General features: G+C 40.0%; 1 protein-coding gene across 5 annotated transcripts in view; it reads right to left on the bottom strand.

Annotated features, from left to right (window-relative positions):
• Positions 1-781: 781 nt before the first annotated feature.
• The window catches only part of CGAS (cyclic GMP-AMP synthase), a 31,071-nt gene continuing 16,132 nt past the window's right edge, over positions 782-15,720 (bottom strand). For 4 of the 5 annotated variants that reach the window (XM_049695434.1, XM_049695433.1, XM_049695435.1 and 1 more), the window contains 2 exons: positions 12,265-12,367; positions 8,196-9,376 (listed from right to left, as the gene is read on the bottom strand). In XM_049695434.1, the coding sequence (XP_049551391.1) occupies positions 9,025-9,376; positions 12,265-12,367 (455 nt within the window). In that variant the 3' untranslated portion in view covers positions 8,196-9,024. Of the gene's footprint in view, positions 1,414-8,195; positions 9,377-12,264; positions 12,368-15,720 lie in introns of those variants that run through there. The other variant, XM_033428627.2, reaches the window with a different exon arrangement.

Raw genomic sequence — 15,720 nt, 5'->3', positions numbered from 1 at the left:
CATCCCTGGGTGGTGACCACGTGCCAATGGGTGAGTCTGTTCCCGAGGCTGGAGCGGTCTCACTTGTGCGAGAGGCCAGGGATTCTGGGGCTGGGGCCTGCCCACTGGTGGGTGGAGCTGGGAACCAGGGTCTCTGGCTGGAGGGTCCTGGGGGCCGTGGATCTAGTTCCTGTGCACTGGTGTGTGGAGCCTGGTCCTGGGGCTTCTGGTGGTTGGGAGCCAAGTCCAGGCGCAGCTGTGGGCTTAGAGGGTCTGAAGGCAGCTGATGTCCGATGGATGGGGCTGTGTCCCTGCTCAGCTTCGTGCTTGGCCTGCGGCATTCTAGTACTTGGACTAAGGGTACCTCTGGGTAGATTTCTAAGGGTGACCCCTCACACAACCCTGAGCCCACCATGCGATTTCCACCAAGCCAGCAGCATCTACCCTAGGCGACGACAAGGCCGCACCTATTCCAGGAGGAACTCAGCCCCTAGGGAATTAGGCCCAGGGAATCTGCACTTCTGGAAGTTGTTACCTGAAACCTTCACGCTGCTCACTGGTGTCAGGTGTGCTATGCCTAATATGCCTATAGAGAATAAAACATAAGTTTCAGGAAATTGGATTAGGTATTCAGTAATATGTTCAATACACCAAAAAGTTAATAACAGATTATACGTTTTAAATGTGATATGATTTGTTCTCATTGTTAAAATGTATAATTCTGGCCAAAGTGGTTAGTTGACACTTGAACACATAATATATTGTAGCAAATTCTGGATTAATAAGATAGCATCTTTTATATATATATATATATAAATTTATTATTTTTGTCTGTGTTGGGTCTTCGTTGCTGCGTGCAGGCTTCCTCCAGTTGTGGCGAGCAGGGGCTACTCTTCATGGCAGTGTGTGGGCTTCTCATTGCAGTGGCTTCTCTTGTTGCGGAGCACGGGTTCTAGGCCTGCGGACTTCAGTAGTTGTGGCACAGGGGCTCAGTAGTTGTGGCTCGTGGGCTCTAGAGTGCAGGCTCAGTAGTTGTGGTGCATGGGCTTAGTTGCTCCGCGGCATGTGGGATCTTCCCGGGCCAGGGCTTGAACCCATGTTCATTACCAGGCGGATTCTTAATCACTGCGCCACCAGGGAAGTTCCCTACCGTCTTTTTTTGTATTACCTTTTAAATATATTGAATAAATCTCTCTTATACAATTTTTGAGATTGGGGCATTTTCACTAACCATATTATAATGCCTGATTTATTATTAGCTTAAACTTTTCTAAAAACATTCTGTTGAAAGATGGAACATTCTGCTAAACTAAATAAAAATTTTACTGAAAAAGCATTAGAGGGCGTTTCCTGGCAATCCAGTGGTTAGGACTCAGGGATTTCACTGCTGGGCCCAAGCTTCGATCCCTGGTCAGGGAACTAAGAGCCCTTAAGCTGCATGGAGAGGCAAAAAAAAAAAAAAAAAAAAAAGGCATTAGAAATTTATAGAGCGGTCCAACAAAACAATTTTTTTCCATCATCATACCTGACATTTTATTTTATTTTATTATTTTTTATACAGCAGATTCTTATTAGTTAGCTATTTTATACATATTAGTATATACATGTCAATCCCAATCTCCCAGTTCATCCCACCACCCACCCACCCCGCCTTGGAGTCCATACGTTTGTTCTCTACATCTATGTCTCTATTTCTGCCCTGCAAACCGGTTCATCTGTACCATTTTTCTAGATTCCACATATATGTGTTAATACACAATATTTGTTTTTCTCTTTCTGACTTACTTCACTCTGTATGACACTCTCTAGATCCATCCACATCTCTACAAATGACCCAATTTTGTTTCTTTTTATGGCTGAGTAACATTCCACTGTATATCTGTACCACATCTTGTTTATCCATTCGTCTGTTGATGGGCATTTAGGTTGCTTCCATGACCTGGCTATTGTAAATAGTGCTGCAATGAACATTGGGGTGCATGTATCTTTTTGAATTATGGTTTTCTCTCGGTATATGCCCAGTAGAGGGCATTGCTGGGTCATATGGTAATTCTATTTTTAGTTTTTTAAGGAACCTCCATACTGTTCTCCATAGTGGCTGTATCACAGTACATTCCCATCAACAGTGCAAGGGGGTCCCCTTTCTCCGCACCCTCTCCAGCATTTGTTGTTTGTAGATTTTCTGATGATGCCCATTCTAACTGGTGTGAGGTGATACCTCATTGTAGTCTTGATGTGCATTTCTCTAATAATTAGTGATGTTGAGCATCTTTTCATGTGCCTCTTGGCCATCTGTATGTCTTTTTTGGAGAAATGTCTACTTAGGTCTTCTGCCCATTTTTTGATTGGGTTGTTTTTTTAATATTGAGCTGCATGAGCTGTTTATATATTCTGGAGATTAATCCTTTGCCCGTTGAGTTGTTTGCAAATATTTTCTCCCACTCTGAGGGTTGTCTTTTCACCTTGTTTATGGTTTCCTTTGCTGTGCAAAAGCTTTCAAGTTTTCATTAGGTCCCATTTGTTTATTTTTGTTTTTATTTCCATTACTCTACAAGGTGGGTCAAAAAAGATCTTGCTGTGATTTATGTCAAAGGGTGTTCTTCCTATGTTTTCCTCTAAGAGTTTTATAGTGTCCGGTCTTACATTTAGGTCTTTAATCCATTTGGAGTTTATTTTTGTGTATGGTATTAGGGAGTGCTCTAATTTCATTCTTTTACATGTAGCTGTCCAGTTTCCCAGCACCACTCACTGAAAAGACTGTCTTTTCTCCATTGTATATTCTTGCCTCCTTTGTCATAGATTAGTTGACCGTAGGTGCGTGGTTTTATCTCTGGGCTTTCTATCCTGTTCCATTGATCTGTATTTCCGTTTTTGTGCCAGTACCATATTGTCTTGTTTACTGTAGCCTTGTAGCACAGTCTGAGTCAGGGAGTCTGATTCCTCTACCTCCCTTTTTTTCTCCTCAAGATTGCTTTGGCTATTCAGGGTCTTTTGTGTCTCTATACAAATTTTAAGATTTTTTGTTCTACTTCTGTAAAAAATGCCATTGGTAATTTGATAGGGATTGCATTGAATTTGTAGATTGCTCTGGGTAGTATAGTCATTTTCCCAATACTTATTCTCCCTATCCAACAACGTGGTATATCTCTCCAGCTGTTTGTGTCATCTTTGATTTCTTTCATCAGTGTCTTATAGTTTTCTGAGTACAAGTCTTTTACCTCCTTAGGTAAGTTTATTCCTAGGTATTTTATTCTTTTTGTTGCCATGGTGAATGGGATTGTTTCCTTAATTTCTCTTTCTGATCTTTCCTTGTTAGTGTACAGGAATGGAAGATTTCTGTGCATTAATTTTTTTTGTGTTTGTATGTTATGTGGGCCTCTCACTGTTGTGGCCTCTCCCGTTGCGGGGCACAGGCTCCAGACACGCAGGCTCAGCGGCCATGGCTCATGGGCCCAGCTGCTCCGCGGCATGTGGGATCTTCCCGGACCGGGGCACTAACCCGCGTCCCCTGCATCGGCAGGCGGACTCTCAACCACTGTGCCACCAGGGAAGCCCTGTGCATTAATTTTGTATCCTGCAACTTTACCAAATTCATTGATTAGCTGTAGTAGTTTTCTGGTGGCATCTTTAGGATTCTCTATGCATAGTGTCATGTCATCTGCAAACAGTGACATTTTTACTTCTTCTTTTCCAATTTGTATTCCTTTTATTTCTTTTTCTTCTCTGATTGCTGTGGTTAGGAATCTATGCTGAATATGTTGAATATGCAACTATGGTGAATAATAGTGGCGAGAGTGGACATCCTTGTCTTGTTCTTGATCTTAAAGGAAATGCTTTCAGTTTTTCACCATTGAGAATAATGTTTGCTGTGGGTTTGTCATATATGGCCTTTATTATGTTGAGGTAGGTTCCCTCTGTGCCCACTCTCTGGACAGTGTTAATCACAAATTGGTGTTGAATTTTTTCAAAAGTTTTTTCTGGATCTACTGAGATGATCATATGGTTTTTCTTCTTCAATTTCTTAATATGGTGTATCACATTGATTGATTTGCATATATTGCAGAATCCTTGCATCCTTGGGATAAATCCCACTTGATCATGGAGTATGATCCTTTTAATGTCTTGCTGGATTCTGTTTGCTAATATTTTGTTGAGGATTTTTTGTTTTTAAATATTTATTTATTTTTGGCTGGGTTGGGTCTTCGTTTCTGTGCGAGGGCTTTCTCTAGTTGCGGTGAGCGGGGGCCACTCTTCATCACGGTGCGCGGGCCTCTCACTGTTGTGGCCTCTCTTGTTGCAGGCTCAGTAGCTGTGGCTCACGGGCCTAGTTGCTCCGCGGCATGTGGGATCTTCCCAGACCAGGGCTCGAACCCGTGTCCCGTGCATTGGTAGGCAGATTCTCAACCACTCCGCGACCAGGGAAACCCCTGTTGAGGATTTTTGCATCTATATTCATCAGTGATATTGGTCTGTAATTTTCTTTTTCTGTAGTATCTTTGTCTGGTTTTGGTATCAGGGTGATGGTGGCCTCATAGAATGAGTTTGGGAGTGTTCTTTCCTCTGCAATTTTTTGGAAGAGTTTGAGAAGGATGGGTGTTAGCTCTTCTCTAAATGTTTGATAGAATTCACCTGTGAAGCCATCTGGTCCTGGACTTTTGTTTGTTGGAAGATTTTTAATCACAGTTTCAATTTCATTACTTGTGATTGGTCTGTTCATATTTTCTACTTCTTCCTGGTTCAGTCTTGGAAGGTTATACCTTTCTAAGAATTTGTCCATTTCTTCCAAGTTGTTCATTTTATTGGCATAGAGTTGCTTGTAGTAGTCTCTTAGGATGCTTTGTATTTCTGCAGTGTCTGTTGTAACTTCTCCTTTTTCATTACTATGGAGGTTCCCTAAAAAACTAAAAATAGAACTACCATTTGACCCAGCAATCCCAGTACTGGGCATATACCCTGAAAAAACCATAATTTAAAAAGTCATGTAACACAATGTTCATTGCAGCTCTATATACAATTGCCAGGACATGGAAGCCACCTAAGTGCACATCGACAGATGAATGGATAAAGAAGATGTGGCACATATATACAATGGAATACTACTCAGCCATAAAAAGAAACGAAATTGTTATTTGTAGTGAGGTGGATGGACCTAGAGTCTGTCATACAGCGTGAAGTAAGTCAGAAAGAGAAAAAGAATACCGTTTGCTAACATATATATATGGAATCTTAAAAAAAAAAAAAAAAGGTTCTGAAGAACCTAGGGGCAGAACACGAATAAAGATGCAGACATAGAGAATGGCTTGAGGACATGGGGAGGCAGAAGTGTAAGGTGGGACAAAGTGAGAGCATGGACATATATACACTACCAAATGTAAAATAGATAGCTAGTGGGAAGCAGCTGCATGGCACAGGGAGATCAGCTCGGTGCTTTGTGTCCACCTAGAGGGGTGGGATAGGGAGGGTGGGAGGCAGACACAAGAGGGAGGAGATATGGAGACATATGTATACGTATAGCTGATTCACTTTGTTATACAGCAGAAACTAACACACCATTGTAAAGCAATTATACTCCAATAAAGATGTTAAAAAAAATTTTTTTAATGTAGAATTCAATATTTTATACTTTCATAAAATCAAATATAACCTTGAGTTGAAAATTTTGTATGGATCTTAAGGACTGTAGCATTAAAAGTTCACTTTTTACTATCTTTATTTAAAGAAATAAAAATAAATTTTGTCTCCTATGTTGCTATATTAAGGTCAGTCTTTAAAGCATTTAAAGCTTGTTCAGATGTTGTCATAGTAGTGAAAAAGATGCTGTTGACACAGTAAATTTGTTTCTATGATAAAAGACAAGCTGATGTGTCTTTCTCAGTAGTCCTTTAATTTTGTGGTTATCAAAAAGTATTTTACTTGGTACTTTTTAAAATATTTATCTATTTTATTTATTTATTTTTGGCTGCATCCGGTCTCAGTTGCGGCCCACGCGATCTTCGTTGTGGCATGCAGGCTCTTGTGGTGAGCAGGCTCTTGTGGTGAGCAGGGTCTTTGTTGTGGTGCACGGGCCTCTCTCTAGTTATGGCGTGGGCTCCAGAGCACGAGGGGTCTTTGTTGCGGTGCGCGGGCTCCAGAGCGCATGGGCTCTGTAGTTTGTGGCATAGAGGCTCTCTAGTTGAGGCCCACAGGCTCAGTAGTTGCGGCGTACAGGCTTAGTTGCCCTGTATATGGGACCCCAGTTCCCCAACCAGGGATTGAACCCTCATCCTGTGCATTGGAAGGCAGATTCTTAACCACCGGACTACCAGGGAAGTCCCTTGGTACTTTTCTTATACTTAACCTACTTTGAAATGAAACAGTAAAAGGAATTCATGGGACAAAAATACACGACAGCTGTTTCTTACATTTTAGCGTAGCGCTCCATGCTAAAATAAATCCTAGGTAAATTGATTTCCGTGAAAGCTTCTTTGACTAATCATGTTCCCCTACCTCCCCTTATAGTTTTGTGTACAGTTTTCTGTTCCCTATATGATAATTACTCATATTAACATTTAGTATTTATATTTGTGTATAGTTATAATTATCACCTAATCCTACCTTATTCCTTTATGCACTAATAATTTCCTGGTGTTACTGATAGGAAGACTGATAGGAGAAAAGGAAGGAAGAAAGGTAAAAGCAGAAATTAACAAATTAGAAAATACAGTGTTCAATGAAAACCAACAGCTGATTCTTTAGTAAGAACACTGTAATGTCAAATATGAATTCACAAGTGTGACTATATTTTCCTAAATTAGTAAAATTAACTCAGGTAGTTAAGCTGAATAGATAAAACAGAAGAAACAGGAAAAGTAATCAAGGGCTTTCAAGAGGGTAAACCTAGCATACCCTCTGGAAATAAAAGATGAAAAGTTGAAAAACTCTTCAACTTATAAAGCTAAGATAACTGATACCAAAACTGAAAAACAGCATTAAATCAAGCCAACCACTGAGCTCCAATAAAAACTGTGAACACTGCAGCTTAGGTGAGCTTCCCTGGTCGGCAATATTCCATGTGTATTGTTATACATTGATGCCAAGAGATAAAACGTATCCATGGCTCCCCAGGGAAAAAAGAATAGAACGCCTGTGTTTGGTACCCTCATGGACTATGCTTTATGTGCTTTTTCCCTTAGCTAATCTTAACCTATATCCTTACCCTGTAATAAACTGTAACCATGAGTATACTGGTTTCAGCTGAGTTCTTTCTAGTGAATTATCAAACCTGAGAATGATTTGGAGAATCTCCTGAAACTGCAACTGATGTCAGAAGTGAGAGTAGTCTTGTGGGTAGTGTTTTCCCCCAACTATACAGTTGTTTACACTGACATAACACTCTTAAGTGATTCCCCTCCCCTTGAGCATGGGGGGGACCAATCACTTGCTTCCAACCAACTATATGGTAAAGGTTATGGGATGTACATGATCATGTGTATGTAATTATGTTAAATAAGACTGTTGCACCCTCTTGCTGGAGTCTCTCCCTCTCCCCCAAATTTGAAGTGCTGCCATGTTATGGGCTGCCAATGCTGGGAGTTTACATGGCAGGGAACTGAAAGCAGTTTCTAGCAGCTGAGGGCAATCTCTGGCCAACAGTAACTGAAGTTCTCAGTCTTAAAACTGTAAGAAACTGAATACTGCCAATAAAAGTGGATCTTTCTCCAGTCAAGCCTCAGATAAGACTGCAGCCCCAACTGACACCTTGACTGAAGCCCTGTGAGACCCTGTGCAGAACCATGCCCAGAATCCTGATCCACAGAAACTGTGAGATAATAAATGTGTACTGTTTTAAGCCACGAAGTTTGTGGTGAGTTGTTATACAGCAGTAGGAAACGAATATAGTCCAACCCCCTCTACCACCGTCACTCACAAGCACTCAGGCCCTATCCTCTCCATGTAACTATTCATAATCCTGATAAGGTTAATAGTCAATAGTTATAATATTACTTTGAATTCACAAATACTTACAGTTGAGTAATATTCTCAAATTAGACTATGATTAGTTTTCTTGCACACATTCATTTTTTCCTGGAGTTAAAAGTAGCTTGGATTTTTGTTTGCCTGTTTCTATTTATTTATCATACACTGTCCCCAAAACTCTCCTCCAAATGTCCAACTTTTAGTACGTTCAAACACATTAGCTTGTTGAAGATAACAAAAAAGGCACAAGCATAAAGAAGACTGATACATTCAATATTTTAATTTTTAAAACCTTTCTCACTAGAAGACACAAAAATTGGTGTAGACAGTCTACACAGAAGTTATTCATGATATGAGAATGACAACAAAATGACAATGAGAAAACAATAAAAAAAAAACCAGTAAGAAAATGTGCAAAATATCTGAATAGGAAAAAGTTAACAGACAGCAACTGCCTCAAGTTGAATGCTGCCTAAGTGCAGAGGAGAGAGGATGGCATTTTATCCCATACCCTTTTCTTTGAGTTTTGTACCATGTGTGTATTGCCTTTTCAGAAATACATATAAAAGTATTACTTAAAAGAAAGTAAGTTATGTTTTATATTTAGCCATGTGTAGAAAAGTATCCTATATTTTTCTATGAAAGATTAAGAATTTCCCAGGACACACAGAACCTATTTTTTCATTTCCTTCTTACCTATCCTAACACATAGGACAGGACATGGCTTCCAAACATATTTGTATGTTAAACAAAACCTACCAGTTCGTGGAGGCAATGACCTTGCCTCCTTCCACACATCTGTGCTAGGTGAGAGGTGGTGTTCAGTCAGTGCTTGATGAATTTAATTGAGGTGATATGTATTTTGTCCTTCGTTTCATGCCACTCTGGTAAAGCTTTTATATTTTAAATACTCCTTTGCTTCTTATTCCTTGAATAATCTGTTTCCTAGGATAATCCATCCTTTTATATTGATTAGAGTTTATGAAGAGAAACAGAGAGCTGAATAATCATTTTAGTCAATCATTGCTGTGATGCATTTCAATGATTATAAAGTCACTCTAATTCTTGATTCTTTTTAAAAATATAATTTCAAAATTCACCAAAAACTGGAAATCCATTGTTTCTTTCATATTCAATTTGCTTTGACAGAAATTCTTTACTTAGCTTGTCAATATGGTCTCGAGAGAAGAGATTGACTTCAGGAATGAAATAATGCTCAAGTTGTTCTGTCTTGAGGCACTGAAGAAAGTATGTCACACAGTTATCAAAGCAGAGCTCCAAATCCTTGGAGTGCCACTGACTGTCATCTGGGTCCTGGGTACAGACGTGAAAGAAGGCAGTTTTCACATGATAAGAACAGAACTTATCCAGTTCCTTTCGGTTTCCAAACTTTTTTTTCAGTTGTTCTAAAAGATATTTCATTAGTTTTAAACACTCTTTCCTGTTGAATAAAAAAGAAAACCATTTATTTTTACTTCTTTACAACCTGTTTCATTCCACAAAGAACTTTAGGTATCTTACAGGAAAAACATAGAGATATAGTAAACAATACAGATATTATAATACATATAGATACAAAAAACAATAAAGATATTGCGTTGGCCAAAAAGTTCCTTTGGTTTTTAAGTAAAAATAAAAGACACATTTTTCGTTTTCACCAAGAACTTTATTGAACAACGTATTCACTGTTTTGCTCCACTACCTTCTGCCATTTTTCAGGCAACTTCGTAATTCCATCTTCCCAAAACTTTTTATCTTTTTGAGCAAAGAACTGTTCCAGGTCCCAGAACTGTCAGTCTTCCAGGGAATCGAAATTTTTTTCCATTAAGAGAATTTTGTAAAGACCGAAATAAATGGAAATCCGCAGGTGCAATGTCTGCTGAATACGGCAGATGAATCAGAACTTCCCAGCCAAGCTGTAACAGTTTTCGCCTCAAAGAAATATGAGGTCTTGGGCTTCCCTGGTGGCGCAGTGGTTGAGAGTCCGCCTGCCGATGCAGGGGACACGGGTTCGTGCCCCGGTCCGGGAGGATCCTACGTGCCGTGGAGCGGCTGGGCCCGTGGGCCATGGCCGCTGAGCCTGCGCGTCTGGAGCCTGTGCTCCGCAGCGGGAGAGGCCACAACAGTGAGAGGCCCGCGTACCGCAAAAAAAAAAAAAAAAAGAAAAGAAATATGAGGTCTTGCATTATCCTGATGGAAGATTATGCATTTTCTGTTGACTAATTCTGGACGCTTTTCGTCAGTGCTGCTTTCAGTTGGTGTAATTGGGAGCTGTACTGTTGGAATTGTTTGGTTTTCCAGAAGGAGCTCATAATAGGGGACTCTGTTCCAATCCCACCATATACACAACATCACCTTCTTTGGATGAAGACCAGCCTTTGGTGTGGTTGGTGGTGGTTCACTTTGCTTGCCCCACGATCTCCTCCGTTCCACATTATTGTACAGTATCCACTTTTCATCACCCGTCACAAATTTGTTTTAAAAACGGAACGTTTTCGTTACATTTCAATAGAGAATCGCATGCGGAAATATGGTCAAGAAGGTTTTTTCACTTAACTTACGTGGAACCCATAAGTTAAACACCAAAGCAGTGAACATAACCAAGCTGGTGCAAATGATTTTCAATGTTTGATTTGGATATTTGGAGCATGTCGGCTATCTCCTGCGTGGTATAACGTTCATTGTTCTCAATTAATGTCTCGATTTGATCACTATCAACTTCAACTAGTCTACCCAACTGTGGAGCATTGTCCAGCGAGAAATCTCCAGCATGAAACTTCGCAAACCACTACTGACATGTTCGATCAGTCATAGCACCTTCTCCACACACTGCACAAATCTCTTTTTGCATTTCACAGTTGCGTTTTTACCTTTCTTGAAATAATAAAGCATGATATGCCAAAAATGTTGCTTTTTTCCTTCCATCTTCAATATTAAAATGGATACACAAAAATTCATCGACTTTGATAAGCTTTTTTTTAAATGCACATTGATATGACAGCTGTCAATACAATCTAACAAAATTGTTTCAAATGATGTTAAAGACAACTAAGTGCTACTAGAGCCATCTTACGGAAAAAACTGAACGAACCTTTTGGCCAACCCAATATATATAAATAATATAATTACAGAGTCATTCTAAAACTTAATTATTTTTTCAAATACATGCTTTAAAGTTTCAAGAACCTATTTTTTCCTTTCCTCTTCCCGTTCCTGGCTTAAATGTTTTATTCTATCAGGATTAATTCAACTACATGAAACCGGCAGATATTTATATTATCCAGTTATTTAGTACCTAGAAAAATCTTGTTTTAATTTTTATAAAATGATTTTGTCTTATTTTGGTTTACATTAATCATCCAGTTATTTAGCAGTTGACAAAATTTAACGTTTATAAAATTACTAAGCCTAATCAACAATATATTTTTCTTAATGCTTGCTTCAAAGCCTGCATATGAAGCCTTAAAGAACTTCCTGTGCCTGCACATTGGGCATTCTTGTTTTAACCTTTTAACTTTTGTGATCCTTATTCCAGACAACTTTAGGAACTCAAATGAATGATTCCTTTTCAAGCTCAGTTCTTTATGGTGCCTATGCTACCAAGAAAAATAAGTACCCATCTCTCAGTGTTGTTTCAAATTTACCTGGTCAGTCCCTGGCCTTCAACACAGCCAAACCACCTCAAAGCAAGCACCAGCATCCAATAAGAGTGGTCCTTTGGTCTCCTCCCATTATGCAACATTAATATTCATTACCTTGAAGCAACCAGAACACTAAGACAAATCCAATTGTCACAGCTGGTCATGACTCGTGTTCACACCCTTCGCTCTGTCCTACTTTCATACATCTACATCCATATAATCCAGGCTCAGGACTATGCTCCCCAGCACTGCCTTCTTTTTTTTTTTTTTAATTTTAATTATTTATTTGTTTGGCTGTGCTGGGTCTTAGTTGTGGCACGCACGCGGGATCTTCATTGCCGCGTGCGGGATCCTTTAGTTGTGGCATGCAGGCTCTTAGTTGTGGCATGCGGGATCTAGTTCCTTGACCAGGGATCAAACCCGGGCCCCCTGTGTTGGGAGCTTAGCGTCTTAACCACTGGACCACCAGGGAAGTCCCACCATTGCCTTCTAACAACACTCTTCCTTAGTCCCTTGGACCTGGCATCCTTGGTTTCATTCTTACACTCTAATACTCCAGGTCAATCCAGCCATGCACTGCCCCCAGGACTCAACCCAGCAATGATCATCTTCAGGTTTAAACTATGGAGTCAACAAAGAACTAAGCATTCTATTGATAATCTGTCATTTCACAAAATAAGGAGGTTACCTGCAACATTTCACTCCATCAGTTTCACAGCATGTTTTAGATTGTCCGTGATTTTTCAAAATTTCCTTTTCAATGTGAGAGAAGGACAGACGCCATGTTTCTTCTTAATTTCCAAAAGAAAAATAGAAAAGCACTTTACCAAAAACAAACAATATAAACAACACAATATTTAAACGATTTCCTTCATTAAAATATCATCCTGAAAAATTTCTAGAGGGAGATAGACCAAAAGAAGTGAACAGATAAATAATGTGATTACATATTAAAACAAGTGATTTGAACAAGCAAACAATGTGCCAAGATAGAAAAAAAATTGGGGGGAGAACTCAGGGCTTAATACATTTAGCCATGGTAAGACATATTACCTTTCATATATTGCTAAATACAGTGTTGACGTTTTGTTTCAATAATAATTTGAATTGATTGATTGAAGTTTTTTGTTTATCCTTTTATACCATCCTTGCAAGTTTGGGTATTCACGTAAAATGAACCAGGGAACATTTCCTTTTTTTCTATTTTTTGCGAGTTTATGTTAGAATGATCTCCCCCTTCTCCCCAAGTTTTAACCATGGATAGCTCTTTTAAGCTCTGACCATCCTATCACTATCTTGTTTTAATCAGAAATTGGTTTATAATTTTAAAATCAATCAATATAATCTGTCACATTAACAGAACAGGGGAAAAACATAATGATCAACTCAACAGAAGCAGAAAGTACAGCTAATAAAATTTAACATTCATTCATCATTAAAAGAAAACACCTCTCAGTAAGTTAAATGTGGATGGAAACTTGATCTAATAACAGGTAGATTATTAAAAAAAAACACAGCAACATGATAATCTAATGTAAAATGTAGAAGTTTTTTCTTTGAAATCAGGAAGGCAGGCTGTGTGCTATCCCTATTTCTGTTCAACATGCATTGGCTAACCTAGCAAGCACAGTTAAGAGAAGGAAAAATAAAAGCTATTATTACTGATAGATGATATAACTGTATCTGTAGAAAATACAAAAGAAGCTGGGTGACAGGTATGCATGAGTTCAATATATTCTTCAGTCTACTTTTCTATTGGTTTAAAATTTTTCATAATAAAAAGTTACAATTGCCTATGAGTAAATCTAACAAAAGACATATAAACTTTCTGTGGAGAAAATTCAAAAACTTCACTGATGGGCTTCCCTGGTGGTGCAGTGGTTGAGAGTCCGCCTGCCGATGCAGGGGACACGAGTTCGTGCCCCGGTCCAGGAAGATCCCCCATGCCGCGGAGCGGCTGGGCCCGTGAGCCATGGCCGCTGCGCCTGCGCGTCCGGAGCCTGTGCTCCACAACGGGAGAGGGCACAACAGTGAGAGGCCCGCGTACCGCAAAAAAAAACACCACAAAACCCACAAAAAACTTCACTGGAAAGTATTAGAGGAAATCTAAATAAATGGAGATGTGCACCTGCACATGAATTAGAAGACTCATTATTGTAAATATATCAAGTCTCCCCAAATTCATCTATAGAGTCAACGCACTCACAATCAAAACTCCAAAAACAATGTTTCTGTAGACCTTGACAAGATGATGCCAGCATTTTTATGAAAATAAAAGGGTCAAGAATATCTAAATCACTCTTTAAGAAGGACAAAGTGGGAGAGCAGATATCAAGACTTATAAAGTCATATTATATATGACAATATGGTATAGCTCAAGGACAGACAAATTTTGGGGGGACAGAATAAAGAGTATACTAAAGCCTACACAATATACAGACAATAAATATATGGGGAAGGTGGCACAGAGATAGGTGTGCTCATAGCTGCTGTATAAATCCATGTACAACATCCATTTATGCCATTCTGAAAAAGGCAAACTATAGAGATGGTAAACAGGTCAGCGGTTGCCAGAGGTTTGGGATGCAGAGGGTTGAATAAGTGAAGCACAGGGACTTTTTAGGGAAGTGAAACTATTGGTATCATGTAACGGTAGATACACGATGCAATGCATTTGTCAAAACCAACAGAACTTCATGGCACAGAGAGTGAACCTTAACATACACAAACTGTTAAAAAGTCACTTAGAAGGTCAAGGGATCTCAAGAAGTAATGTAGACTGCGAAAAGGGACTCAAACTGTATTACGAATGTGTGACACAAACTCCCTGAACGGCATGGGGGCAAAAGGTGTTGACCTAAGTTACTTTGGAAATGGGGTCTGTAAGACTGAAGGCAAAAGGAACTGTACACATGCACTGTGCACACAGGGGAATAGATTTACAATTCCGAACCATCCATACATGTGGATTGGAACTGAACAAGGAACAATGGAGTAGGTGGGTGGCAGATGGTGGGAGCCAGGTTTCTCGCTGTTGGGATGAGAGGTTACAGAGAGCAAGGAGAGAAGGTAGAATGATCCACGTGATAACGGATTACAGTTCGAGACATCAGTGTGAATTCATGTACCACTTAAAACAGATACAGGTGGTGACACACGGAAATACCTACAGAGCTGTGCATATGCTGCGGTTAGTAATCATACATGTATTTCCTCTGCTACTCCAGCAGAGCACACATAGCACCCAGGTCATGGCTCTAGTACACTCTCCAATAAAAGGATACAGGGTTCCTTGGAGAAATGGCTGATTCTAGGACTGAAGCAAGAAATACACAAGATGAGCCTGGAGCATCTTGTAGTACCAGAAAGTGAGTTAGTGCTGAAAACAAAACAAACCCCACAATTATGGGACGTTTGTCAAAAGGACACAGGAGCCAAATGAAAGAGCTCCTCAAGGCCAAAGCTGGAACAATTTAAGCAACAAAATGAAAGCAGTATTGAATTATAGCCCAAAATACGAGACAAATATCCATGAGTCCATACTGATACGATTTTAGTAAATAAATAAATGGGAGAGAAGAGGGCTTCCCTGGTGGCGCAGTGGTTGAGAGTCCGCCTGCCGATGCAGGGGACACGGGTTCGTGCCCCGGTCCGGGAGGATCCCACATGCCGCGGAGCGGCTGGGCCCGTGAGCCATGGCCGCTGAGCCTGCGCGTCTGGAGCCTGTGCTCCGCAACGGGAGAGGCCACAACAGTGAGAGGCCCGTGTACCGAAAAAAAATGGGAGAGAAGAGACATAAATCTCCAATGCGGAATATCAAATAATTTGTGTAAATACCCTGCTCTTGAAGAGGTGAGCTTAGGGACTTCCCTGGTGATACAGTGGTTAAGACTCCACACTCCCAATGCAGGGGGCCTGGGTTTGATCCCTGTTCAGGGAACTAGATCCCACATGCATGCCACAACTAAGAGTTCGCATGCCGCAACTAAGGAGCACGTGAGCCACAACTAAGACCCGGCACAAACGAATAAAAATAAATAATTAAAAAAAAAATAAAGAGGTGAGCTTAAGTGTGAGCTGTGCACGGTGACTTCCTTCCAAATAACACAGTATGAAAAGGGGGAAAGAGAGGATATTAACAGTG

This window comes from Orcinus orca, chromosome 12 (assembly GCF_937001465.1).
Source record: "Orcinus orca chromosome 12, mOrcOrc1.1, whole genome shotgun sequence".
Taxonomy (NCBI): domain Eukaryota; kingdom Metazoa; phylum Chordata; class Mammalia; order Artiodactyla; family Delphinidae; genus Orcinus; species Orcinus orca.
Note: the sequence above shows the minus strand (reverse complement) of the source record. Positions and strands in the feature narration are given on the sequence as shown.